The sequence below is a fragment of the Convolutriloba macropyga genome, chromosome 9, assembly GCF_964194025.1.
Source record: "Convolutriloba macropyga chromosome 9, txConMacr16.3, whole genome shotgun sequence".
Taxonomy (NCBI): Eukaryota; Metazoa; Xenacoelomorpha; order Acoela; family Convolutidae; genus Convolutriloba; species Convolutriloba macropyga.
The window spans coordinates 33,832,104-33,858,616 of record NC_134476.1 but is presented as its reverse complement, the minus strand read 5'-3'; the positions used below and the strand labels follow the sequence as shown (position 1 = coordinate 33,858,616).

At 36.2% G+C, this 26,513-nt stretch overlaps 1 protein-coding gene across 1 annotated transcript in view; it reads right to left on the bottom strand.

The window, feature by feature from the left end:
- Positions 1-26,513, bottom strand: part of LOC142346190 (uncharacterized) — a 59,805-nt gene that overhangs the window by 14,718 nt on the left and 18,574 nt on the right. Inside the window, exons 4-5 of the mRNA XM_075398700.1 lie at positions 21,078-21,405; positions 18,544-18,713 (exon numbers count right to left, since the gene is read on the bottom strand). Of these exons, the coding sequence (XP_075254815.1) occupies positions 18,544-18,713; positions 21,078-21,405 (498 nt within the window). The remainder of the gene's footprint in view (positions 1-18,543; positions 18,714-21,077; positions 21,406-26,513) is intronic.

Genomic DNA, 26,513 nt, shown 5'->3' with positions numbered 1-26,513 from the left:
AGATTAAAAAGTTTTCAGTTTATCATACTAGGATTTGAGTAATCATGAACAATAGCGCGAAAAATCGCACAATTTAATGAAAACTTTCTTCAAGAAACTAAGAATGTACCAAATTAAAACAAAAACTTTGATTCGAGAAAAAAATTGACATCGTTGAAGACAGACTATTTGTTAACCGAAAAAAATAGCACACGTTTCAAAATTCTTAGGCCTTGAAAAAGCCCAAGCACAATTGAAAAAGCCCAAGCACAATATAAAAAGACAATATTGACAATCTTCTAAAATTTATCGCAGAGAAATAAGTTAAACCGAATAAACTGAAACTTTCTTTCGTTGTAAAACTTAAATTGCGGTTTTTTTCTCATGTTTAAAAATGACAAAGCCATGTTTGTTAAGTTCAAATCCACCTTGACACATCATGCAGAATATGAAAAGTGCGACCCTGTTGTGTTCGAGATATAACTCATTCAATAGACAGTTAAAATAGGAGCAGCTATAAGTAGTAAATATAGGGAGCACTGGGAAAGGGGGGGTTATCATGCCATGGGGATAATAGGGTATAGATTTGCATGGGGATAATAGGGTATAGATTTGCATGGGGATAATATGGTATATAATTGCATGGGGATAATATGGTATATAATTGCATGCGGATAATATGGTATATAATTGCACGCGGATAATACGTTATATAATTGCATGCGGATACGTTCTTATGCGGATAATGTGGCGGTAATTGTCTCGCCGTCTGACTTTCTGTTTCCCCTAACTTGACCGTCCGCTTATTGAACTTAGGCTAAAGAGACTTTCGTACAAATTGAACTGAAAATAAAAATTGAATCAGGGGCGTTCAAATTAAAGCAACACTCCAAACAAAATCTGAAGAAATCTCGCACAAAGTATTTCTCAACACTATTCTGAATTCAACACACTATGAAATTGAGTTTGTACACTGTCCCTTTCACTGTTCGCCGCTACTTTCTGTAGCTTCTAAATCAATGAATGAACAAAAACTTTGTTCCTCCTTTGAGCTGCTTCTATCAAAGTCAACAATTTGGTCATCAGAAATGTCCTCATCTCTTATTCCTCCCGCATTAATGAAACCAGGATCGGGCGGCGAATAGTGGCTGGCATTGTCCAGAAGTAGGTTCAAGTTATCGCTACAGTGTTTTCTCATTCTCTTCTCCGGGGGTGGTAGATATGTTGGAAAGTCCCAATCCACTTCAGTGTCACGAAAAATTTCACTTAAATTGTCACTATTCTCTGTAATGTAATCCCAACTTATCTGACTTTGGTCAGGATCAAACCATCCGAGCGAACTAGACGTTTCGCTTTGATTATCGCCCATCACAGAAAAGTGTCCATATGGGAGCGTTCGCAACCCATCTCCGCAGATATATCTCATATTATCAAATGCGGATAGAGATATTTTATTAGCTGTCACCGTTTTCAGTACATGATTTTCGGATGTTATTCTTGTATTTACCGCTCTAACTGGTTTCGATGTTTGGAGAGTTTCTTTATATAATTTGTGGGTGAGAAGTTTTTGGGCTGCCCTGGTCACACGTTTAGCAGACAACTTGCGACAACCTAAACAAGGTAAACATGTTTTACAATAAGCTATTAAGTTTTGTTATGTAGTTTCCTCCAACGCACTTAACTTGCATTCAAATTACTGAGGGAATGGGTTAGAAATTATTCATTATATGGACTCACTTTTTGATGTGATTGAATACATCTTGGGTTTGAGGCACACAAACTCGGATATATAGTCTCCACTGAATTCGTCCTTGAATTTAAGGACTTCAGACTTATTGTTGTTGTCGTGAAGTGGGTGGTCTTCTGGATAGGATGAAAAATCGAATTCGTTTTTTACTTCCGCAGATTGGTTGGCTAAATCCTCATACAGATCTTTTGACTCAATTCTATATAAGAGGCTGTCTGTATCCGAGTACAATAGACGACATTGAAAGTTTTTGTCGCATAACTTGATAATGAAAGCGGTACATATAGTAATTAGACAAGTCGAGCACAGTTGCACCCACAATAGTCGGCGTATTCCATGTTATAATTTTCGGCTTGCTGCACATAGCGGCCATGTTCTCCCCAAATATTTTGAATCTCTCAAATTCGAATTTCGAAACAAGTTTTTCTGCTCTCTCCGCATTTCGTGTAATTTCCACCCTCGACTGTCGCCTTTTCGACCCAATTGTTTTGCCATATACAGAATTATTCATGAGTTTATAATAATTCTGTTGGAATTTATTAGTTGCGTTTTTCCGCATATTGCTATTCAAGGTAATATACGGTTCGAGCCATCGTTCCTGATTGAATTGCAGCACGCGGTGAAGTTTCGTTATACGTAATCCAAGTTGCACATATAATTGGAGTAATTTATAATGGACTACGTAGTTCTTCTTGTCAAACAGTGTTTGCAGTAGTTTAGGGACCTTAGCTTCAGGAATATTGTACTGCTCTTTTAGGTTGATTTGGAAATCGCTTAGCCACACGTCTTGTACAATTTCCTTTACAGGCGCTAGCGGATAATCCCTTTGGTTGTCGTGAACGTCTGTAGGACACTCCAGATCCACTTCAGCAAAGTAGCCGATGGCAGAATCCTGAGGCATATTCAAGATCTGGCTAATGGAAACTTCATTGGCAAATCTAAAGCTTCCGATGGGAAGCAGCTCTTTCAGCATGACACCCCCATACAAATTATTAGCGTCGAGGCACAACCCGAATGTGGAAGCCTCTTCTGGGTTGAAGCCCGGTAAGAACTGATTGTTGGCTTTGAAGTACCTCGTTTCGAATACGGAAGTAATTCCGCCTCTTACTGACTGTTCAATCATGTGCAGGTGCTCGGGTTCTGTCAAAGTTCTATGCGTGCTTTTGTTATCCGTAAAGCTGCATCTTTTGCCATATTTGGCGCTGTGAAAAATTGCGCCACGTCCAATCTGTATGTCTGAAAACTGATTTTGCGACAGTATTCCGAACAGCAGGCCAGAAGGGCAACGTCCAGTTTCAAATAGAAATCGTGGTAGTCCTGCATTGTCTCACAGTTTAGCAGCTGCCACATCTTCTTCGCTTTATCTAATTCGGACTCATTGATTGATATTTTTCCGTTTTCCAAAGAATTCGTCCATTTGCTGAGAGCCGGCAGCTCCCTCTCCGCAAACTTTGACCGGTCGCTCATGTAGGAATAAGGGTAATAACCCTTCTGCTTCAGAAGTTGTCTGTCAGGTGCAGGAATGTGGGCGAACATAGACTCCATCATACCAAACTCTGACTCTGGCAAGGACTCCACCAGCTTTTCGAGAGATCCGTTGAAGAGTTTGTAAGAATCAACGAAGCGTAGATATTCGTAAACAGGTACGATCTTCTTGTCAGCCCTCTCAACTCTATCAACTTGCACTCCCAGCATCATTGCAATGTATTTTTCGTCTGTTGCTGGTATGACGTTGATTGTTGTTGTCGGCTCGCACTTTTGCAGACTAAGACAAATATGATGGAGGTCATAATTTTGGATGTTGTGTCCAATTACGGGAATAAAATTACAATTCCGGCGCGCTCTGTTACACTGTGGGTGGGCCCAACCCAGGAAGCCGCCGCTGTAATGGCAGTGGTCCAGATCTTTTTCGTCAGTTTCTGAGAATTCGTTTTCACAAATCCAACACTGTTTGCTCGCATCTTTATGAAGTGATGATCGGTCACCACGGAAGAAAGGGTGTTTGCGCTTCTGTTCGTGTATATCCTTAGCAAGTTTATGAATCATTTGAATGAAATTTTGCATGCAGTTTTCCGAGCTGTCCAAATGAGTAAATTTGGGCTCGGGGTTGCCGTGCTCAATAACAGTCAATGCAAAGCCACATGGTTCGTGAACTTCAATTGGTCGCGAAGAAACTCTCTCTTCACTTGGAGCACAGGAGGCCACTGGTTTGAGAAACGACTCGAAATCAAAATAGATGACTAAGGGAGCAAACCAAGTAGCTGACCAGTTTGTGAATTTGTATAATTATTGTCTGGTTTTGGCATGCGGATAACAGCTGGTGGATTATTACCGCAAACTTCAACATGGTCCTTAAAGTTATTAACATCCTTGTGACACAAGTAAAGACAGTTCCGACATAAGTGAAGAGTTGACTTGAATTTGATGTTTTTGATGAAGCAGAACAGCCTGCACAAATCTTTGATAAGAACGTAATGGTGTTTATCATTCTCATAAAGAAGAAGCAAATCGGGGCTCAATTCGGAAGTTGTCCTTTTAGACACCCGCATTTGAAACAAATCTCGGTTTTCAAATCCAAAAACGTTAACCTCTACGTCGTTAAGTGTTTCAAACTTATCAATGTCATTGAAACCCATGGGCATTGAAAACTCACCAGCAGGCTGAAGCGATGGCATGTTTTGATAGAACTCGGGTGATGTTAGCTTTAAAGAGTCATTTCGTCCTTCTTCTCCCTCAAAATTGTTGCACTTAAGATAGGAAGCTGCGATAAAGCTGTAAATGAAACAGTTGTTGTCTGTATGGTTCCTTATGTTGAGAAGGGCTCTACAATTTTGTAATTTTGTTGGTAAGGCAATAAATGAAGATCCAGTGGCCGGTCTGTATTTGGCGAACTTAATATTGACGCGAATAATTCTTTCCAACATCCAACCACTTCCAGAAGAGGCAAAGGTTAACAACACAGCGAGCATTTTTTCCACCATTTCTACAAAATTGTCATTTGAGAGCCCTTCAGCGTACACAGGAGTCATCAGAGAGTTAGAGAAGATGGTGATACGCTCGTCGTCTTCATCAGGCTCACGAAATTGTTTGAAAAGTTGCAGTTCTGCTGAGAATTGAACTTTTTGCGGGCCCGCTGATAGTTTTTGATCAATCAGTTCCTGAATTCGCTCCTGTTTGAACTTCATGAACGCCTGGAGGTCTCTTGCTGGCACCATTTCGTCATCCGTGGGTTCTATTGAGTAGGATTGAAGACTGCCATTAAAAGCTGACTGATCGGAGTGTTGAGTAGGTTGAAACTCAGCACCAAAGACTGGAATTGAATGAACTGACCTTGCATGTTGGGCATAGAGGTGCGAACTGTTGAATCCGAGGTGGCAAGCCCGACAACAGTTTGTGAACCTTGAATGTTGAGTTTGCATGTGTTCCTCCAGTTCTGACATTTTTCGAGATGTAAACTCACACAAAGAACAGTGATAAGTTGGTAATTTCATTTCATCTGGATGAAATTTTGTTTCATGGCGAGAACGATTTCCTCTAGTGCTAAGCACAGAGTCGCAATACCGACAAGCAAAAGTCATGACGATAGAATATAACAACTTGACTTGAATATAACAACTTGAATTGAATTTAGGAAAGAATTGAATGATTCGGAAAACTAGTATTGCACTTTGTGGTAATTGCATTCGCTACGAAGGGTGTTACATGAAGGCATTCTGTATAACAACGTAGTTTGGTGGGCGCCAATTTCAAACATTTGAATTTGTCAAAGTTTATTGGTTGAAACTGGCTGGAAATTTTCGGTTCGAATTTTTATTGAAAATAAACGCAAAAAAGATATAAAACACTTTCCGATTTCAAAACTATGTGCTAGTAGACCCTCAGAGGGGTCTTATCGAGTGTTGTTTTTGTGAATCACCTAAAAAAACGCATTTCAAAAAGCGGAGAAGCATGTTATTTTCTTTTGAGTTTTTCAAAAAATTACCATTTTAGACCTCTTAAAAAACGGGTGTTTAGAGTTGTCCTACGCTGTCAAGTGTGATGAGCAAAATTGCTCCCCGGGACGAAAAACATAGGACCGCACTAAAAAAATTGCTCTAAAACGAACCGAAAAAAAGTTATTTTTTCTGTCAATTATCATAAATCAATGTCATTAAATGACAATTACATGACAGAATCATGTGTCTTTTTTCTGAAGCCTTTTTCGATGACAGGTGTTATGAGAGAAATTGATGCCGTGGGTCCACAATGTGCAAAAATGCAAAGAAACGCGATCTAACATCTTTCCTTAGGGTACTTCATATGCTAATTAATGCCAGATGTTAATGTGACATTGATGACCAGATGTTTTGGAAATCGGTGAAGGAGCCATTTTTCGGCCATGATGCTTATGACCAAAAACATCCAGCATGTTCCCACAAAGACATTGGTATAAAAAAATTTCCAATTTTTTCTTTCATTTATTAGCAATTATTTTAATTAGTCACTAATTAGCCGTTAATTAGGCGCTAATTATCTCCGTAACGGTTAAGTTAAATTTGACGAGCGTGATGAGATGTTTTGCAGGACACAGTGTGCTGAGAACCCCTGCACCATCAGTTTCATCCCAAGTGTTTTTTGAAGCCCTCATTTTTGGGGTCAAAGGTCAGAGGTCATCTATCAACAAAAAATTTTTTTTCTCAATTTTTTCAAAATTTTTTTCACAAATCTGCTTTTTTTACCCTGTTGAACGAGAGCGCAAAGCTAGGCGGTGCTGCTAGAGGACGTAAAAACTTTTTTTAACAAAACCTAATGACATCATTTGGGTTTTCAAGTGCAATTTTTCGAATTTTATCTCTGACGGATTACAATTTTTGACATTTTTTCCAATTTATGAATTGGTTTCAGAGTTCATATGCTGCTACTCTTTTGGCATAATGTTAACAGGTCTTTTGAGCCAAAAACCGCACACATTTTGCAAAACAGAAATTGTGTTAATTCCATATAACTTTAGGCTTAACAAGCAGATGTTTAGAATTTTTATTGATTCGAAAGTCTAATTGTGGATTATTACCACAAAAACTAAACAGTTCATAGTGATTGCAGTACATGAATACCTGCTTGGAAAATCATATCTGTGATTGCGTCATAGGGGACAGTAAAAATCTTCCCTGAACAAGTCCGAACATGATCACTCACTTGAATTATATTTTTGTCTAAGTTTTGAATAGAAACACAAAACGGACAAAAAAGAAGTTGTATTACAAATTCAAGAAATAGAAACGAAGTAAAATGTATAACTCAAACACGCACAAATTAACATCTCAAAATTGAAACAGTTTTTTATATGAAAGTAAAGTTTCAAGTTCTAATTAAGTTAATTTAATCGAATAAGTCCATCAAAGAATTTTCTGGTCGCCGCTTTTTTGGTGCACCGCTAACGTTTGGAGTCTCTGAACACGTGGGTGTTTGGAAACTGTCGCTCAGAGCCTCTCTCTTTGGCGTTTGAAAAGCTGTTCCGGACAGAACGTTCTCGTCAAAGTTATCGAAATCGTTTGGAGGGTTCCTGATTTCTGCAAAGAGAGATGGGCTGGGTGCCGGCGTAACAGTTGGACTTGGGTCAATTGCCGGTGTTGTGGATAGACTAGATAGTGTCGATTCACTGTTTGGCGAATCAAGTGATGAACTGATTCCCCACAAATTGGCCAAATCATCACAAGCTTGATATGCTCCGAGTTGATTTTCAAACAAGGGTACGCACTCACAGTCGTAGCGGTAGAGAATTCGTTTGGTTTCTTCAGGTAATGTGTCCATATTACAATCTTGAAATGCTGGCAATACATTTGCAGGTAAGTGACCTCCTGAGATAAGAATGCTGCATTCGGAAGAGTCTGTTTTTTCGGGCAGGGCGGCAATTGCATTTATAAGAAGCTTTGGAAGAAGACAGTGATGGTAAGTGTTCCAGACATTGTCTTGTTTTCGTTGTTGGATGAGAACAACAAAGTTTTCATAAACTGTTCGATAAACCAGAGTTCTTTCACAGGAAGACTCTGATTCTGCGAGAATTTTAACCGACATTTCAAAAGTTAAGTGTTAAAAAAATTCAATTAAACAGATTCGAATTTGTTGCTGGAAACAAACTGCAATTTGACTCAACACATATATGAATGCCGCCGAATTATAGCTCAGGGTTTCTGTGTACAACTTTTGCATTAGTTTCACGTAAGCTAGAGGGTCACATCTGTTTTTAATTTTGAGCCAACATACACACAATTTTAACTTGAGCGTACCACAGATTGTTATCTAGGGTTACATCTGTTTTCAATTAACTGTTGTTATATATTGTGTTCAATGTGTAGTTTTTTATCAGAGGTCACATGTGCTTTTAATTTGTTGTGTATATGATTGCTTTATGCCTTTGAAATTGTGTTCATCATGTAAGTTTCTTATCTGAGGTCGCATCTGTTTCTAATTTCTAGTGTATATGAGTGCTTCGAAAATGTGTTCAATATGTATGTTTATTATCTGAGGTCGCATCTGTTTCTAATTTCTAGTTTATATGAGCGCTTTATGCATGTGAAAATTGTTCAAAAGATCACATTCGTGCACCATATGTTTGCCATAAAAATTGTAATGAACAGACGCAAGTACGCCGTAGGCGTACTTGAGACTGTATTCGACAATCATTTGTTTTTAATTGAGTGTTTGATGACACACGTGTAATCCAAGCTTGCCACCCCCCCTGAGTTGGAGCGTTCACAATAATTGTTAAGGGAAATAATATCAAGTTGCGCCATGCCTTTCACTTCCACTAAAGACACAGAATTCGGCGATTGTTATTTCGACATTTCGAAAACTGATAAGCGCTTGATCAGAGCGACTGTGAAAACGTATGAAAGGACGGGTAGCTATGTGTTTCTAAAATTGTTCAAGAAAGCGGAAAGCGATTACGAATTTCAGCAGAGAGTTTCTCCAACTGATCAAGAATTTGAGAACTTGATTGAAAAGTCAGCAGATATACGCTCTCAGTTCACAGAAGAGGAATTAACAAAACCCCCTCCAGCAAAAAAACCACGATTCCAACAAAAGTCAGAAGAAATTTCCAAGACCAGCAACAAAAATGGTTGAGGCGATGTACGAGCGTTCACCACATTACTTTAAACAATTTCAAAAACAGTTCAAGTTTCAGATTGTCGAAGAGAAACCTACCCTTTCTAACACAAATGTTTATGCAGTGTGTGCCCATTTTGATTCTGAGTTTTGCGGCTTAGTAACTAACCATTATCACGTTTTGCTTGATACAACAACTTTCGAAAAGGAAACTTTGAAAAGAAACCAAAATTTTCCTGTGCCTTGTATTTTTACAACCTTCAAATTTTTATTTTCGACTGCAACAACTTTGGAGACTAATGGAGACGTTTTTACAAAGCTCAAATTGGCGGTTGAATTCAACAGCTCCGCAGATAAAGTTGACTCACAGACAGTACGCAAACAACTGCCAGCTTTTGCCTGCCACAATAATACGAAAATTAGCAATGCAAAACAAGTGAATATAAATCAAAAACCCTGTGCGAAGATGCCAGTAGTTGCTCAAAAGACGATCTACAACGCTCGTCCTGCATCGAAACAAGTTCAAACTGATTTTGTTAATAGTGAAACTATCCGAAGAGTTGAAAACATTTTGTCTGGTCCTCATTCTGGTGCTTTTTGTCAAATTATGGATATTTTTGTTAGTGGATACGGAAAATTGAATATTGATACTGATTTTTTGAGTGTTCGCCTTGTGTACGAAGAAAAAATTAAATTTTGAAAAAATAATTTATTGCAATCAAGGAAGGGTTAATACAGCATATGAAAAGCAAAGCGAATTAATTGAGCATCACTCAGTTTTACAATTTTTTGTGAGTTAAAAATATAATGAGCAATATAAATACAAAAAAGTCCACAAAGTTTTGAGTTTTTACTTTGAATTGGCTGATCCTTCAGTAACTGATAAATTTTTGCATTTTCTTCTAGAGAAATTATTCTTTGGTAGACATCTTTGTATGACGAAATAGACTGTCCGAGAGGATCAGCAAAGAACAATTGATCCTCCTCCTCTTTCTGGCACAATAGTAACCAATGGGTGCCAAAACTATCTGCAGTTGCTGCGTTAACAATTAGGAAACTGTTTGGTTTCAACTTTTGGGGAAAATTATTTGCAGCGAAGACACCCAGAAATTTATGCTTGAGTAAAGCACATCTTTGAATAAGATCATTGATATTATCTTCGTCCATTTTTTTAGTTTGTCAAAATGTGATTCTTTGATACTCTTCTTGCACTATCAACAAAAATTGTACTAGCTTTTTCACCAATAATGAAAATTTCCATATTGTTTGGTAAGGCCACAGAAAATTTTAACTCAACAGATATTGAACAGTTTGTCAGTTCAGGGTGAATAAAGTCATGGGATGCTTGTTGGGTACTGGTCAAATCAAAACCATTATAAAATGGTTTGGGTAATCTGTCAAACTTATTCCATGTCCATTATCAATGTAAGCTAGATCCGATATTGTATTAAAGTAAAGACGTTTGTCGTCAGCTGTAGATAGTGAACTATCTGCCACAGGCAAACCGTTTCGATATACATAAATCTGCTCTAGGTTGAATTTTCGGAAATGAAATGGATTTTGCCGGTTGTTACCCAGAAAAGCTTCATTTGTATTTAAGCAGATCGCCAGTCGGCGAATTGGTTCTCTCGCAAATATATCTTCTTGTTTCCAGCTGTGTAGACCCGTTGAAGCCAGAAACGTTTTTGTGAGCGTTTCAAGGTAAGGATAGGAGGCGGGACTACTCAATAATGTTTTCTCAATGGTGGACACAACAGTGTCATTGAGGGTCATCTTCCGCACATACAAATTAGCTTCGACAATTTTTACTTTGTATTGTTTCGCAGCATCATCAGACATTATGACAAAATCATCAATTGAGCGTCTGAATGCAATTCGAAGTGTCACACCACTTAGCAGATGTCTGTCGCAAGTGAAAAAGTCTACAGCAATTTTGCCATAGAAGGTGCATTCAGCTGATTGTCTCACCAAAGTTTTTCTGTTCACTTCTGCAGTTGATAGCGTTCCCGGGTTTTCCTCATAAGAGTAGCCCTGACAGGCCAGCCATGTATTTTTTGCATCTTTATTATGTGAGAACTCGGTCTCAATGAAACTTTTGTGAGCATAATTTCCGTTAGCGTTTGAAATTTTCAGTCCATTAGCAGACACTGTACAATCAGAGAATAGTGAATGTAACACATTGTTGCAAAAGTAGGGAGAATCTGTTTTTGTAATGTCAGCGGCGGATGTAGCGTCATATTTCAAATCAGCTTCAGAATTCTGGACAATTTTACATTTAACTTCGAGGAAAATTTTTTGTAAATCAATGAAGTTGTTTCTGTCACCAGCGACTTCAAATTCTAACATGGGTCCGTTTGGGCTGTAGATTGGACCCAATTTTTGACAAAAACTACCATCAAAAGTCACCAGCAGTGAGGGTTTTTCAAATAAATCCAATGAGCTGTGAGTTGCTTCTGATGGTAACAAATTAGCGATCATCGTTCACTTTAGCAAAAAAATCCGACCGACTTCTTTTTGGTGCTCTATGCGTTGAAATGGTCTTTCTGCGTTTCTCGCCTACTTTCATTGGCTTGCCTCGTATTGATTTCCTCCGACGTGAAGTAATTCGTCAAGAGCCGCCAGTCTGTTTTTTAACAGTTTTTGAAATTGTGTTCTTAATTGCTTGTTTAGGAGATTTTTTGTTGCCCACTACATCCAGAATCTCTGGTACAGTTTGTTTCAGGAGCTCTTTCCCGATACGTTTAGCAGTTGGCAAAATGAAGCGACGTGCTAGGGGCAGTGCAACACGTCCAATTCCTGCAGCTAAAGCTCCAAAACCACTTCCTCTTTGTCGATAATGTCCAGAGAAATGAGGCAAAGACGTCGCTTGATTAGCATAGTAAGAATCCATTTTATTGGGAAAACTTTTTGAATTGTAGTGTTAGAATAACTTTTCCAGTTCCCGAAAACGGAACTAATTGTCCTGTTTCCGTCCGCAGTTCAATTGAAATTGATTGAATTGTGTTGGTCAAAAGTTTTTTGTAGTCTAAATTTGTAAAAACGATCCGATGAGTTGGTTCAAGCTCACATACACTACCGTTTTTCAGACGTTGTTTTGAATCAATGACTCTCAAAAGAGGCGCCTTAGTGTCACCGACGTATTGGTATTCAATTATGTTTGCATAGATGAAAATAAGATGCTTTCCAGCACAAAGGTCGGCTGGAAATTCCCCATAATATGCTTTTGTATCATCACTTTTCATAAGCCTGTTTTCATTTGGATTCATTTTGTACCCAATATGAATTCCGTTACCGTCAGGAATACCTTCAAAGCCAATGATGCTGGGGATTTCTTCACTGGGAAACGTAATTCCCTCATATTTCCCTAGAAAAACTTCGTATTTTCCAGAGCTCTTAATTTCTCTGAAGAAAAATTGGGTAATCCAACTGTGCGCTTAATTGTGGCAAGAAGTTGCGCCACCGTATCAAATGTTCCTGGCATAAAAGCTAGTTTTTGCCCGCTATAAGGTCTAGAAATAACATTGGCTCCAGAAGACATCTTTTGGGAATCTTCATAATCTTTTAAGTTGTATACAGTCAGATTTCCGTTTACAATATTTTCTATTTTTGTTGGGAATATGATTTCACTTAGCGCCACTCGCCAATCATCTGAAAGTTGGATTTCGTCATTAAAAAAATTCCGAAATGATGCAAGTGTGTTTGAATCAAATATTTCCATTGAAGCTGATGAAACCACGTGAACTGTAAACTCGTCTTCAAACCGGTTATTGGACATTTTCAACGAGAGGGAGCCTGACAAGTTGTAATTCTGGTTGATAAAATTTTCCTTGAATTGGTTCGTTGTTAGCGTCGACTAAAGAGTATGTTGGTGGGTTTAATGTAGGTATTCCCGTTATTTCAAAGACTTCGTCTGTGAATGATTGCTTATAACTTTTCCGGAAAGCTTTTTCGTTTTTAACTATTCTCACAAAAGCCCCAAGGTAAAACTTGGGCTTCTTAGTTGTGCTTTTTTGCGCGATCAATGACACTAACCGCGGCACATCCTTTTTGGTAACTTTATTTGGGGAAAGTTTGGTTACCCGATTTACTCTCGAATTGATTGTTTTCACAAATTGGTCTAATTGGTCAATGTAGGAATATGTCCACTTTTCTTCAAGGTACCGATGAATTATCTTTTTTAGTGACCTAATGTTCCTCTCTGCAAATGCAGACTTTTTTTCGCTGAAAGTACTGTATAAATGAATTCCACGTTTGTTGCACAATTGTTTGAAAGCTCCAAGAAACTCTTTAACATCGTCAACCCACACTTTTTCAGGCTGCTTATTTTTGATCATCTTTTGGAATGCTTCAGCTGTTTCCGTCGCATACTTTGTTTCCAAGGGTTCCACACGCAAATATCTTGATAGACAGTCAACTGCTACCAAGAGATATTTTATGTTACGGTTATATTTTGCTAGTTTGTCAACGTGCGCCAAATTCAATGACCAAATCTCATTAATGTCCTTTACAAAAACTTTAAGCCGGGGAAACTTTAATCGAATTGAACGGTACTTTGTGAAAGACGGTTTTGTCTCCAAGTAGGACTGCACTTTGCCTAATGGTAGCTTGCTCTGATTATGTAAGCGTTTTGTGCTTCCATAGGAAGCTGGTCCTTTTAAATAAAGTTGTTCCAAACGTTTTACCTCAGGAGAAGAAAGACCATTTCTTTTGACTGCTCTCTTTTTTGTCTGTCGTTTCGTCACTTGTTTCTTCGTAATCTCCGGTTGGGTTTGATTTGGATCCACTACTGCGGAGTTTTTCTCGGCTTGGGTAGAATTCTTGTTCACTTTCTGACGAGTTTTCCAAGATTTGCTTGGCATAAGTGTTTGCAACTAAATGTGGTGATATATCGAGAGCAGTCAAAATTTTTGAGTACTTTTTAATGTCAATTTTTTTTGTGCTTTGCTGTAAATTATACAAAAAAGTAGAAACTTTAACGCCCAGTGGTTCTTTATTGATATGAAGTACATCGTTTCCTCCAATGGAAATGACGTCAGATTGCATAATGTGTTCAAGTAAGATTTCAGATCGCTTAATTTTGTTTTTCTCCATTGGTTCAAGTTCAGATATTATAGACTCAAATTGAGAAATTTTTTGTTTCTTTAATATTGGTTCAATCTCACTGTCTTCGCTGACTGGTTCTGATGTTTCTTCTTTAGTAGCCTCCTTGTTTTCGTAAACACTGCTCATAGTTTCAACAGGCTCTTCTTCTTTTTGTGGTTTTTCAGATTGATTTCTTTGAAATAGTGATAGTTGAGCTGCCTTCTGTTCATAATTAGGGTTTTCCAAAATTTTATTTTTTACAGGTTGATGTGACAAAAACATTCGTTTTGGAATTAAAATGAATTCTTCCGTATGCATTATTCTTTTGTCAAGTATCGATAGCAAGAAAATCCAACAATTCTCACCAATTCTGTTTCTTTGGCTAAAAGTTTCCTCTTTAGTTTCAAACTTGTTTGATTAGATAATAGTGTTTTGAATGATTTCTCGTAACCTTCTAATTTGGTTTTATTAACTGGAACGTTTCCATTGACAATATTGAGTAAGCACTCGCAAAGGAATTTTGTGAACTTATTTGGAGCTGTCTTGATTATCTTTCCTACTTTTGAGTCCGATGTATCTAGCATCTGCCGCAGCATACATAGTTCTTTCTCTCTCTTCAGTTAAGTTGGTGATAACAGCTTTAGCTGATGGAAGATAGAAAATTGATGGACCTGGAGGAACAATATTTGAACAGTAACGTAAGACGTCGGATGTTTTTGGATCTAAGTCGATTAACAAATGACCAAACTGCTTCCTGATTGCTAGCTCATAACTTTCCTTCAAAAATTGTGTGTTATTCAGTTGTCGACCAATAAAATTAATTTGCTGTGTGTCTCGTGGTGATTTGAACAAAATTATGTGTGCTGTATTCAAATCAATTGTTCTAGACGATTTGCTCTGTTGAAACAAGTTGTGTTTAACATATATCACACTAATGTTTCTATGTCGCCCCGCAGTTGCTAATTTAGAAAACTCTTTGTCGTTGAAAATTTCTTCACATGAATCGTCAAAAACAAGCAGACAGTTTTCTAACTCTGAAACGAGTTCAAAACCAGAAAACTGTTTGAATTCTACGTTCAATTTTTTCTCTAATGACTGATAATTTGGCTGATCATGCTGATAAAAATAAAAGATTTTTTGAAACTCTGGGGAAAAAGTGCCATGTAGTAACATTTTGAAAATCAGCTCAGTTTTCCGCAACACGATGGCCCGCAAACAGCCATGAACAACCTGTCAGAAGTTGAAATTATTTTGTTCATAACTTGGGATTAGGAAGAGCGTACCCAACTGTGCACGAGAGTAGAGAAAACCAAAATGTTGATTCTTCGCAATCAAGTTTGAAAAAGACTAATTTGATCAGAGAAACAGTTATGAGAAATATTATTATTGAAATTTGTGTAAAATATACCACTTCTGATCGAGGTAATCTCGAATTACAGAACCTCCAAGACTGTCTTTCTTGGTGCTCGGCGTCGAAAACCAAGTCAGTTATACCTCCGCCCGAATCCAACTGATCTTCTGCTTGACTCATTTTAAAAATTTATTTGTGAAAAATGAATTGCAAACTTGTTACAAAATTATTCAGCGATATATATTTCATACAACACATATTCAGAGTCTTTGTCATCATTTCTGTAAGTGATTGTATAATTTGCATTTATTGAGTCTACTTTATCTCTGAAAACAATGGACTCTACATCGTTTTCTTTCACCCGCCGCTTGATTTCTTTGGGAAGACTCTCATCGTCCAGAGACATCAGAATTGGTACTGCACGCTTGGGCATAGGTAAAGGGGTTAGTTTCAGTCTTTGCATTTTCTCTTGTATAGACATGGTACAATTGAAAGTATTCCACAAGAGAAAGATATTTCTTAAAAGCTTCTATTTCAGCGCCACCACACACAATCTGTTGTTTTCTCAGAATTGTTTGTCCACGAGAGTCAATTCTTTCCTCCTTGACTAGTGTTACAGTCAATTGATTGTCGGGCGCTATACAACTGTAGACTGTCAAACTTGGAGATAAACTCACTTGAAGCAGTGATGGATTTGTCTTCTCTGGACGTCGATTCATTCATCAACCAGTGATAGAACAACAGGGCTTTCTTCCTCGCGCAATGCCTGCTCTTCTGTCTTTTTGGGCAACTCAGTGCATGTAGGTTGCAAACAGGAGTTTCTCGATACAACTTTTGGACAAGACAATATCTCTAAATTTATTACGTTTTTTTGAAGTAGTTCCGTGAGAGTGCTTGTTTTCTCTTTGCCCTTGGCGTAAAATACCGCTAATGGAAATCGAAGAATAATGCTGTCTATGATTTGTTGCAAATAGCAGTAAGGATATTCTCCGGTTTCCCAGAGGAGACCGTGCAAAAACTTAGAAACCCACTGATAAGACTTTTGATCACTTGACGAGAGCGTTCTGTATGAATTGGGAGGTAGGAAAGAAATTATGTCGATAAAGTTCTCAGTAGCAATAGCAAGTTCTTTAACTATGAAGCCAAATTTATTCCGAAAACCTTCAAAGTCGAGAACAACCGCTCGTGATTTCAGCATTCCAACATACTGAACAATCGTCCTTTGAAAGTTTTCACGTAAAGACAAAATGCAAGGCCGGTCACGTGACCAAGATACTCGTTTGTTACTGGACAAGGTAAAACGTATGAGTAACCCGGTCCTTTTTCGCTAAACTCATAAACGAAACCCGCAGCGTCATGAAGAATAGCATGCAATCTCAAAATTTTGAAAGATTTGAAATATTTGTCCAGCGACGAATTATCAATACCAATTATTCCCCCATAGGGACGAAGTTTAAGAGCAATGTCAAGATCAATGTTGGGATTCAAATGCAAACAAGTTGCTAAAAAGTACACAAATCTTTCTCCATAATCAGGAAAATTTTCTTTCAAAAATAAATAGTTTTCGTGAATACTTTTTATGTCTACCGTCGCAATCGTTGATGCCATTCCCTTCACCAAAGTTTTTCAAAATGAATTTATTTTTTCCTTACTTGCCTCCCCAATTGTTTTGTCCTCGCGCTTCACTCTTCCCCCATATTGTTTCCGTACATGTAAATACATTAACTTTTTTCACCATGCAAATAATCCATACGATATTATCCCATGTAATAATCCATACGCCATAAAACTAAATTTAGACTATCCGCATGCATACCCTATTATCCCATGGCTAATGATCATTCCATATTATCCACATGCAAATCTATACCCTATTATCCCAATGCAAATCTATACCCTATTATCCCCATGCAAATCTATACCCTATTATCCCATGCAAATCTATACCCTATTATCCCCATGGCATGATAACCCCCCCTTTTACCAGTGCTCCCTATATTTACTACTGCTATAAATGAAAATGAAAGACCGGAAACCTTTAAGCATTCAATATCTCCACATCTTTTCAAGCTCAGTAGTTAGGGAAATGGCAACTAAAAACCGCAAGAAAAAGAAAAAGTATTTCTTTTTTAACCTTAGTTATCAAAGCTAAGCTATGTCTAACATATGAAGAGAGACCAATGGTCTGAACACCAATTTTTATCTATTTCTCTAAGAGAAATGCAATGAGACTTATTGTGAGAGCTTGAAGAAATTCAACTCACAATTCCGGTACGAATGGTTCAACATGTAGTGATCGTATCTTGAAACAAAAGAAAAAAATACTAGAATGAAAAGATTCTTTCTTCCAAAAGAATTGGAAAAAAGACAGTATGATTAGCAAAATTACATCGTTAAATTTCTTTGGAAACTCTTAAGCGATTTTTAGAAATAACAAAACAGTTGAAAAGTTATAACGATTTTGAGTATAATTCGTCATTTAAAAAAACTCTAACTGCAGTTTTATCTAAGCTTTGATATAAGCTAAGCTTTGATATAAGCGATGATGCTTAGTGAGAAAACAAGTGAACTAACAAGTGAATCATAAGTCTCCTAAGTCGGATCAGAGACCGATGTCTGAACAGAAGCGGAACAAAGGTCTAGACAAGAGTCGCACAGATCACGGTCCAAGAAGCTACAGTTCAGTGCCATTCAGAACATTGAGTTGAAATCGCACATTTTGCATAGATTTCAGATATCTTGAATACATATTAGAGAATGGTCTGATCAGAAGCCACAGTCTGGCTGATTGTCTGATCAGAGATAACGTGGAACGGATTAAATTCAAACAAATATTTTTGGTCCCACAAAAGTAGCACAAAAAATTGGGTCACGCTACGGTGTGATCATAGGCCACTGTGGTCTGGCATTGTGTGATCGGAGTCAGCTACGGTCGAAGAAAGATCGCACTATTTTGTCTTACCGGAGGGTCTCACCAGCAAACAAAGTCTTGATAAGGTCGGTCTGACCTGAGGTTGCCTGAAGCTGGCTGCTAAACGATGGAATATCTGTCGTAATATAGCCCAAAATCTGAAAAATATTTGATTCAAATCCTATGAGTTGTTTGCTTTATACGGCTTGAAAAATTAGACTCTTAACAGATAGTTTTTACTTTGTTCCCATTTTAGTATTGGTTCTTTTCAAGCAAAAGTGTTTTTTTCTCGTAGTTTTGCATTTTATTATATCATGTGCTTTTGTTAATGGTATCACACGCCTCGCTAATAGCAATAATTCATCGATTCAAAAAATTCTTCCTAACCGAGTCAAGTTCGGCGATCTCAGAAGCCTCGAATGATATTTCCTCGTCCAGGTTCTTCCCTTGTGGTCCTGCACTGACATTCACCCTGGCATCCATAATATACTGACCACTGGCACTCTCACTTGCACACATTATGATCTCCATCGTCACTCCGTCATATGCGTCACTTGCTATCACATTGAAAACAGACAGTTAAAAGCACACTTTAAATAATTTTGCATTAATTTTGAATAGCCATCCCCTCGAGTGTTCATTTTGGTCTGGTCACACAACACTTAGGTCTGGTACCTTCTTATGGGTTTTCTTTCTCCCCGCCTCAATTCTAAAACTTTGTGCCTTTAGCCTATAAATCATTTTTTGGCGTGATAATAGCTACTTCTTTATCGTTGGTAGCCCTAGTTATTATTTTATAATTTGAAAATTGAAAGGTTTAAAAATTATTCAACTATCGGTTATAATTTCATTCATAATTACCGATTATAAAGCAGAAAAAATCTGGTTATAAATGATATAGAAGAAAACTCTGATTGCAACAGAAACAACAAATGAGCATAACAGGCCTTCAGTTATTGAACACGGCAAGAACGCATCAAGTATAGTGAATGACCAAAAACAAGGAATACTTAAGATCAAACCAAAAACGCATCGGAAAATGAACGGGGTAAAAAGTCTAATTTCTGTCAGTCGATTTTTTACAGAAAATCCCCCAAAAATAGTGAAATAGAAAAAAGTACCGATTAGCCAAAGAATAATCATCGAGCAGCAAATGTTCAAAGACTACATTTTGATCAGTGGAGTTTTTTTGATCAATGGTTTTGAGAAAAGCCAAGAAAACCTACCAAGAAAACTTAGTAGAATGCAACAAAAGGAAATCAGGAATGAATCCGGAAACATCTTCTCAGGAATCATTGTTAATCATTATTAAAAGTCGTAAAAAGAAATGCAGCAGAGCATTTATTGGCTCAGTAGAATAGCGTTTTTCTTGTCAGCTTTTTTTTCTGTTGTGGCTCTCTTCAAAAGCTAGTGGGCCCATTTTGCAAACATTAAAGAATAGCAACCCTACAACACTGATCTTCAACTAGATTGAAACAAATTCCACTTAATAGCTTATTTTGTAGAATGTGGTGACAAATTTTGTCATCAAATTCCACAATTAAGCATATGAGCATGTTTTTGGCAAACTAAATTTATACATTGGGCGTTGATTTTGCTGAATCGGCAGTAAACAATCTTTAAAGCGAGTTTTAATTGCTTCTCATTGATCTATTTTTGAAATTAAAGCAGCATCTTATACCAAGAAAAACAATTTGTAATAATAATTAAAACTAAATTACTGATGCAACAGATCTGAAAACTATCAGAAAAAAATGGCTGAGGTTCTATAAGATAACAAGACTTATGGTTTTACATTTTGTTCCGAGTAAATTTTAATTCTTAAAAGTATAACACTAGTAACGGATTAAAACAAGCTAAAGAAGGTGTTAAGGATTTATATTATTTGCACATGGTTTTTCTCATTGATAAATATATACAATTTTATCAATTGTATAATGTCGGCTGTTTTTGTTGTTTTCGAATAGTCTTTGAAGTCGGATTATTTGCTAGTTGAAAAAACATTAATTACTTGCCTCTTTGTGGATACTGTGGGACGTATTTGTGTAGAAAATTGAATACCGCAAAAAAAGTGATATCGTAGTTTTGAAGTAGGGAATCTGAGGTACATGTTTTGTCACCAATTTCGAAAAATGTCCAAATTATTAATTTAGAAATGAATAAGTTTTGCGATTTGGTTTCGAATATGCTATGAAAATTTGCACCATTTGACGGATTTGCACGTTTTCAAAATTGTTCGGAGTTTCAAATGTTCAATTGAAATTAATTTGAAATGATCAATGTTTAAAAATTAAGCATCAACATTTTTGATGTCACAAATGCAAAAAAAATTCTGCAAAATTTTGCGAAGAATGTCAATGTTCCGTTTATTTGTTTACGCACAACAAACTAGTCTTTTGTATATCATCTACATTAACAATCAAAAATGTTCTTGTCGCTAACCAGTGTTCACAAACCGTTAGTTTTCAGTCATTGATTAGTGTCATTATCGTTTTGGAGGTACAAAATTGCAGAAACTGCAAACTTTTAGACATTCTGCTAAAAATGTTCCTTTTTTGCAATTTTTGCGAAATGTTAGCAATTCCTTCTGCGGAGGTTAAACGTATAGAACAGGTATTTGCTTTAGTTTAATTAATTGTTTCGAACGGGATTGAAGCTATTCTTTGTAAATCATTATATTTTCTACTCAATTACGTACACTCCTTGTACGATAGTTAATTACTAGCATTTTGCATGCAGTGAAAACTTGAGTTTTGCTAGCTGCAAGCTTGAAGAAAGATTCGACTAAAAGCTAGAGAATACTCTCTTTTAGATAAAAATTTAACTTTTTTCGCAAAATCTTTAGCTTATTTCGATATTTTGACTTAAAGTATGCCCGTTTGAGTTAACACAACAGTCATTGAGCCGTATTTCAAGCTTACAGGAGATGTCAACTTTGCTCAGCACTCCAAAGTCAATTTCGTACTCTTTCTTGCACTTGGTGTCATTAAACGAGGGCCAGAATTTAATGGTGTGAGGCGGGAATCCCTCCGAACCACATCCTACGAATGCGTTGTCAATTGAGAATGGTCGGAAACTGCAGATGCACATATCATCTGTCTTCGTGTCTTGCAGAGCAACTTGCAGTCGGAACCCAACTGAGTTGAACGGGTCAATCACTGTTAGGTAGCTGCTCTGGGAACCACCCGGAATGTACGTGGGTTTGCTCGAAGAAAAATCGAAGGACAAGTTTGGGTCACCAGTAGGGGTCTAAAAGATTTGAGTTGAAAAAGTTCAAAAATATGTGATCTAAGCTGATATAAGAGACAAATAACCTCTCATTAACCCTTCATGTGCTCAAAGTTCTTTCTATGCACCTCTTTTGCAATTAGAATTTAATAATGCCCTAGTGATGAGTGAATTTAAAACTTGCAACAATCTTGCAAGCTGATTCAAAACTTGCATGATTCTTGCAAGAATCTTACAAGATATCAATCAATCAAAAATCTGCATACCCTTTCCCCAGCATTTGAATTGAAAAGCTTGCAAGAATCTTGCAAGTGAATCGATAAGCTTGCAAGATTCTTGTAAGCGAATAGAAAAACTTGCAAGAATCTTGCAAGCAACTTGGTACCCTTATGCATTCACTTGCAAGATTGCTTCCAAGTTGCTTGCAAGTTTTTCATTTCAGCGATCACTAGGGCGTGTTCTTGAATTATTGTGCGCACATCAAACGTTTCTAACATACAAGATATTATTTTGAATCGAGGTCAAGGTGATTAAGAAGATTTGTTTTTATCTAATTTACTTTTCCTTGCGACGGTTTTTTGAAATTAACAAAGATTTTTATAAATAAATGTTGTAGCTTTTTCTCGCTCTGTTTCTAAACAGCACTATAGAAGACTGGATCAATGCTACCAATGATTGCACTTTCCTGCATTTGATATAATCTTTGATTCCATGTGCGCCTCTGATATGAGTTTTTTCGTTTTACTTTATTCTTTTTTTTGGCGGGGGATTCTAACCTGGTAGTATCAGGCTGATCAGGTAGTCATATTACTGTTCATTTAAATCAGATTCCGATGATAACGCTGCTTTCAATTTAACCCCTAAATTTTTGGTCTCTAGAATCTTGTATTCAACTCTAAAGGTTAGATCAGATTATATTTTATTGTATGTTTCATATCGAGGAGGGATATTGGTTCCGAGTTTTTTATCTGGATTACTATATTTCTCGTTAAAATTTTCCCCAAAAGCCTTAATTTGCATTTCAGTCAGACGATGTCAAACAGAACAGATTTTTTAATTTGTGCGGAAAATTGAACAAGGAGGATCGGTAATGTGCGGACGCACATAATGTTCCGCTCATCCACATTCTTGACTTAATTTGCTACCAAATGATGAAGAGATAGAAAACTTTCAAAAACATAAATATCTTTAATAAACAAATAATGCAATACAAAAATGCTACGCTAGAGTGCCAATGAAACTTGTTAATAGATAGAACTACTGGAAAAGACTATAATGAAGATCAAATAACAAACATTAATTACAACCAAAACTCGGTGTCTATATTTGAGAAAGTTATTAAAAAAACATATCAGATGAAACCTAAACAAAACGAGTTAAAATTTCGCTCATTAGAAATGACATGGGACCTGTTCTCAATCATACTGGGTAACAGGTCGACAAGAAGAGATTAAGGGTGCGAAGTTCAAAAACACGTTTCTATTTTTGCAAGTATTTACTTTAAAGGATTTTTATCATGACATTTAAAATGAAATCATCTAAATGTTCACCTATATCTCCATTGAAAACTAATGACACCTGTCAATATGCAGTGTATTTCAAACGCTTACAAGAGGAAGGACAGAATACCGGCAAGACTATAAAGTTCATTTAAACTTTGGGCCAAAATGGCAGTGAATTCCTTAAAACCATAAACTTATAACGAAGAGCATTAAAAATGGTCAATTGCGCAATATGTCAAAGGTAATAGGACCTGACAATAATGCCAAAACTTACAAAAGTAAACAAAATCTTTTTAAAATTTACAGTTACATAAAATTATCAAACATTTTACGGAATGTCTTAGTAACAGTAGTAACAAAGCCGTGAAATAAATGGTTGAAACAATAACCGGTTTGAATAATAAATTATAGCTCAGTGGAAACAAGCTACGGCCTGTTTTATCTGAGAATAAGCTCAAAACCGACTTAAGAACGATTTCAAAAATGGCGGACCTCAAAATTTCAAAAAAAAAAAGATTTTGAAATCAATTATTTTCAAATGTCATAACATATATAAGATTTCAATAAAAAGGGGGCTATTATTGACGGTACCAGAGCCCGAAACTCCAAAATCAAAAACAAATACAGACAGAAGCCAAAAAGAACTACGAAGAAATGACAGCAAAAAGAAACTCAAAAATTTAACATTATGAAAATCTCAAATATTTTTTTTGGTTAAAATAATTGGTTAAAACCATTAGTGAAATCATATAATAAAGGGAAAAAATTTTTGTTGGAATCAATAATAGTGATTGAGACTTCATACAGGTGAGATTGAGTTATACGGTGAAGAAATTGGAAGCAAAATTAGACAGTTGATTAAATAAAATAATTTGAAGATCATTAAAACAAATAGCTAGAAAATGAAGCCTTTAAACAGGTTTAGTCGTACGTCTCGGGGAATCAATCAAATTTTATCATTGATAAAAATATGTCGTACAACAACAAAAAATTTTAATCATAGATAAACAAGATAATGAACTTCTTTTGAAAAAAACTACTAAATTTTGCGAGAGCGTATACTGTACGTCAGAATCAATTAACCTATTCAGATAGGCTTTTTTCAGTGCTTTGAATACAAATACAAATGATACAGAATTCAATTCATAAGTCACAAGAAAAGTTTTTCTGCGTGTTTGGACTGAGGTTAAGCGAGAAGGTGAGAGAAATACGATAAAATATTGGCAAAGTTTAAAAATTCACAGAATTTTTCTCAAATAAATATAGAGTCAAAGACATAAGAGACATCAAATAACAACACCAAGCCTTGTCTGAGTTCTATCATACCTATAAAAAGCCAATTGAAACTTTCATTGGAAGACTAAACCATTGGGTTACAAAAGTTTAACAAATGAAAGGAAAACAAATAGTACATAAAAATTTACTAAAATAATTGGTCAGAGTGAGAAAAACCATAAACTTACTTCTGAAACGATAGTATGTTCGTCTGGTCACACTTTTCGTTAACAGCATCTGTTACTAATTGGGCCCCACTTTGATAATCTTGTCAGTAATTTGAATTCTATAAATGCGGAAAAATTTTTGAAAAAAAAGTCCGTGCCCCAATAAAATTTGAAATTTTTCTAACGTAAGGATCCGTGGTGAGGTAAAGATCAGCACTGATAATGCTGCATGTTTGAAAGAACATCCAATTGTTCTAGTGACTTCTAACTAGATTAATTTTTCGCGTCACAAATACAAAAAACACAAAATTTTTTCTCTATATCAAAAATAATTAAGGTTTTTTGATTAACTATTGAGTTCAAATTTGAGAACAACTGGCAAATTCATAAATCCAAAAGACTCCTAGAGCTATTGGAGTACAAATAGCTGTTTTTTTGAGCTGACCAAGAATAACAACGCAGTTTTCATGTGTCTAATTTAAGCAAATTATTAGAAATTGGGGTAAAAAACAAATTTGGTCCCATTGTTGAGGAAAAAAGTCTGAATTGTGAAAAATTTAGCGAAAGTTCTAGCCGCAAATCTCAAATTGAACAATTCAGCAAACCTCATCTATCTCTTAAGATAAAATCAACAACACTAGATTTAAAAATTGTATCGTATTTTAGCAAAATTGATAAATTTGTTGTCAAAAAATCGGAAAATGTGAATAAAGTAACGGAAAATGGTCTACTATTCGCGAAATTGAACGTCAGTAACTTGCTATAAAAAGCAAAAATTAAAATAAAAAAATTGAACTGTACATTAAACGTTGGACGACTTTCTAAGGATATCACTCACAACTCTCTACGTTGATTATATCGATCGGCCAAAATTGACTGAACAAAAAACCCACATGAGTATATAGTTCCTCACCCCACTAGTGAGGGTTGGAACAATAAAAGAAAGACTCTTTTAAGTGCTGGAAAATTGTACCGCCTGAAGGCTGTTGTGCTCAATGATTGTGGATTGAAGAACGCAGATGCATTAAGAATATCAAATGTACATTAATGAATATTATATGCCAATTAAAATAAAACATATGCCTTTTGGAATAAAATTTTCATACGATTGAAAACATTAGAATTTTCAATCGTATCAAAATTCTAAATTTGAAAAAAATAAAAAAGAACTTAAAAAAATTTTCACTTTGATCAATACGGTCCGTCTTCAATTTTCCAAGACGTCTCAATTTGCTTCTCAAGATGTTCTGATAATATGATCCTCGGTGATACTGGACAAAAAAACATGAATACACTTTTTGAAACAAAAAGCACAGAATGATGGCTGTTTGATTTCTGTAACAGAGTGATATAGTTTGTGAAACGACATTCAGACAGCATATGAGTTTTTCAAAGAGCTATACAGGTTGTACAAATAGGATTCTTGTTTGAATTCAAGTTGATTGAGCACTGAAAGACAAAAATCAGTCCAATCGAAAAATCAGACCAATAGAAAAACATATTTCAACTAGCTAATATTATTCTGTGATACTAGTTCCAACAAAAGACACAGTTTAAGTGTTGTATTCTGTTTTGAAAGTGCCAGGTGAGTAGAATTTTGCTAGCAATTTTGCTTGTATCTAAACAAAAACGAGGCTATTGTTTATGAAAACGATTCTAAAAATTTTCGACGCGCTTTTCTTGTTCCTAGAAAGTTTTCACAACAAATGAATGATCATGGCGGCACTAAATTTGCATTAACTTAATTTTGAGAAATTTTAACATTGCTTTTTGTTTCCAAAATTGTTTTCCATTAACTGTGAACAATTTTTGCTTCCATAAATTATAAAACCAACTTAACTTCCAGTGTAATATATAATTTGCCTGCAAATTTTGTGTTAACTTTGCTGCAGATTTATTTATGCCCAAAAATTTGTTTTTGGAAAAAATTTTAAAAGTGAATCGCCCCTGATTATTAGGTATGTGGGTTTGTAATTACCTGAATTAGTTAACAAATCTGCTCCCCACAATCTTTACAGTTTTTCTGTTCACTTGTCTTCTTGGACGATTAATTATATGATAGTTTTTTTTGCATTTACTGGATCACCTCCATTTAAAATTAAATCAAAAAAGCTGTTACAGAGAGCAACTTTGCTAATTAAGCAAGAAGATTTCAAGGCAAATTAATTGCAAGGCATTTTTTTAA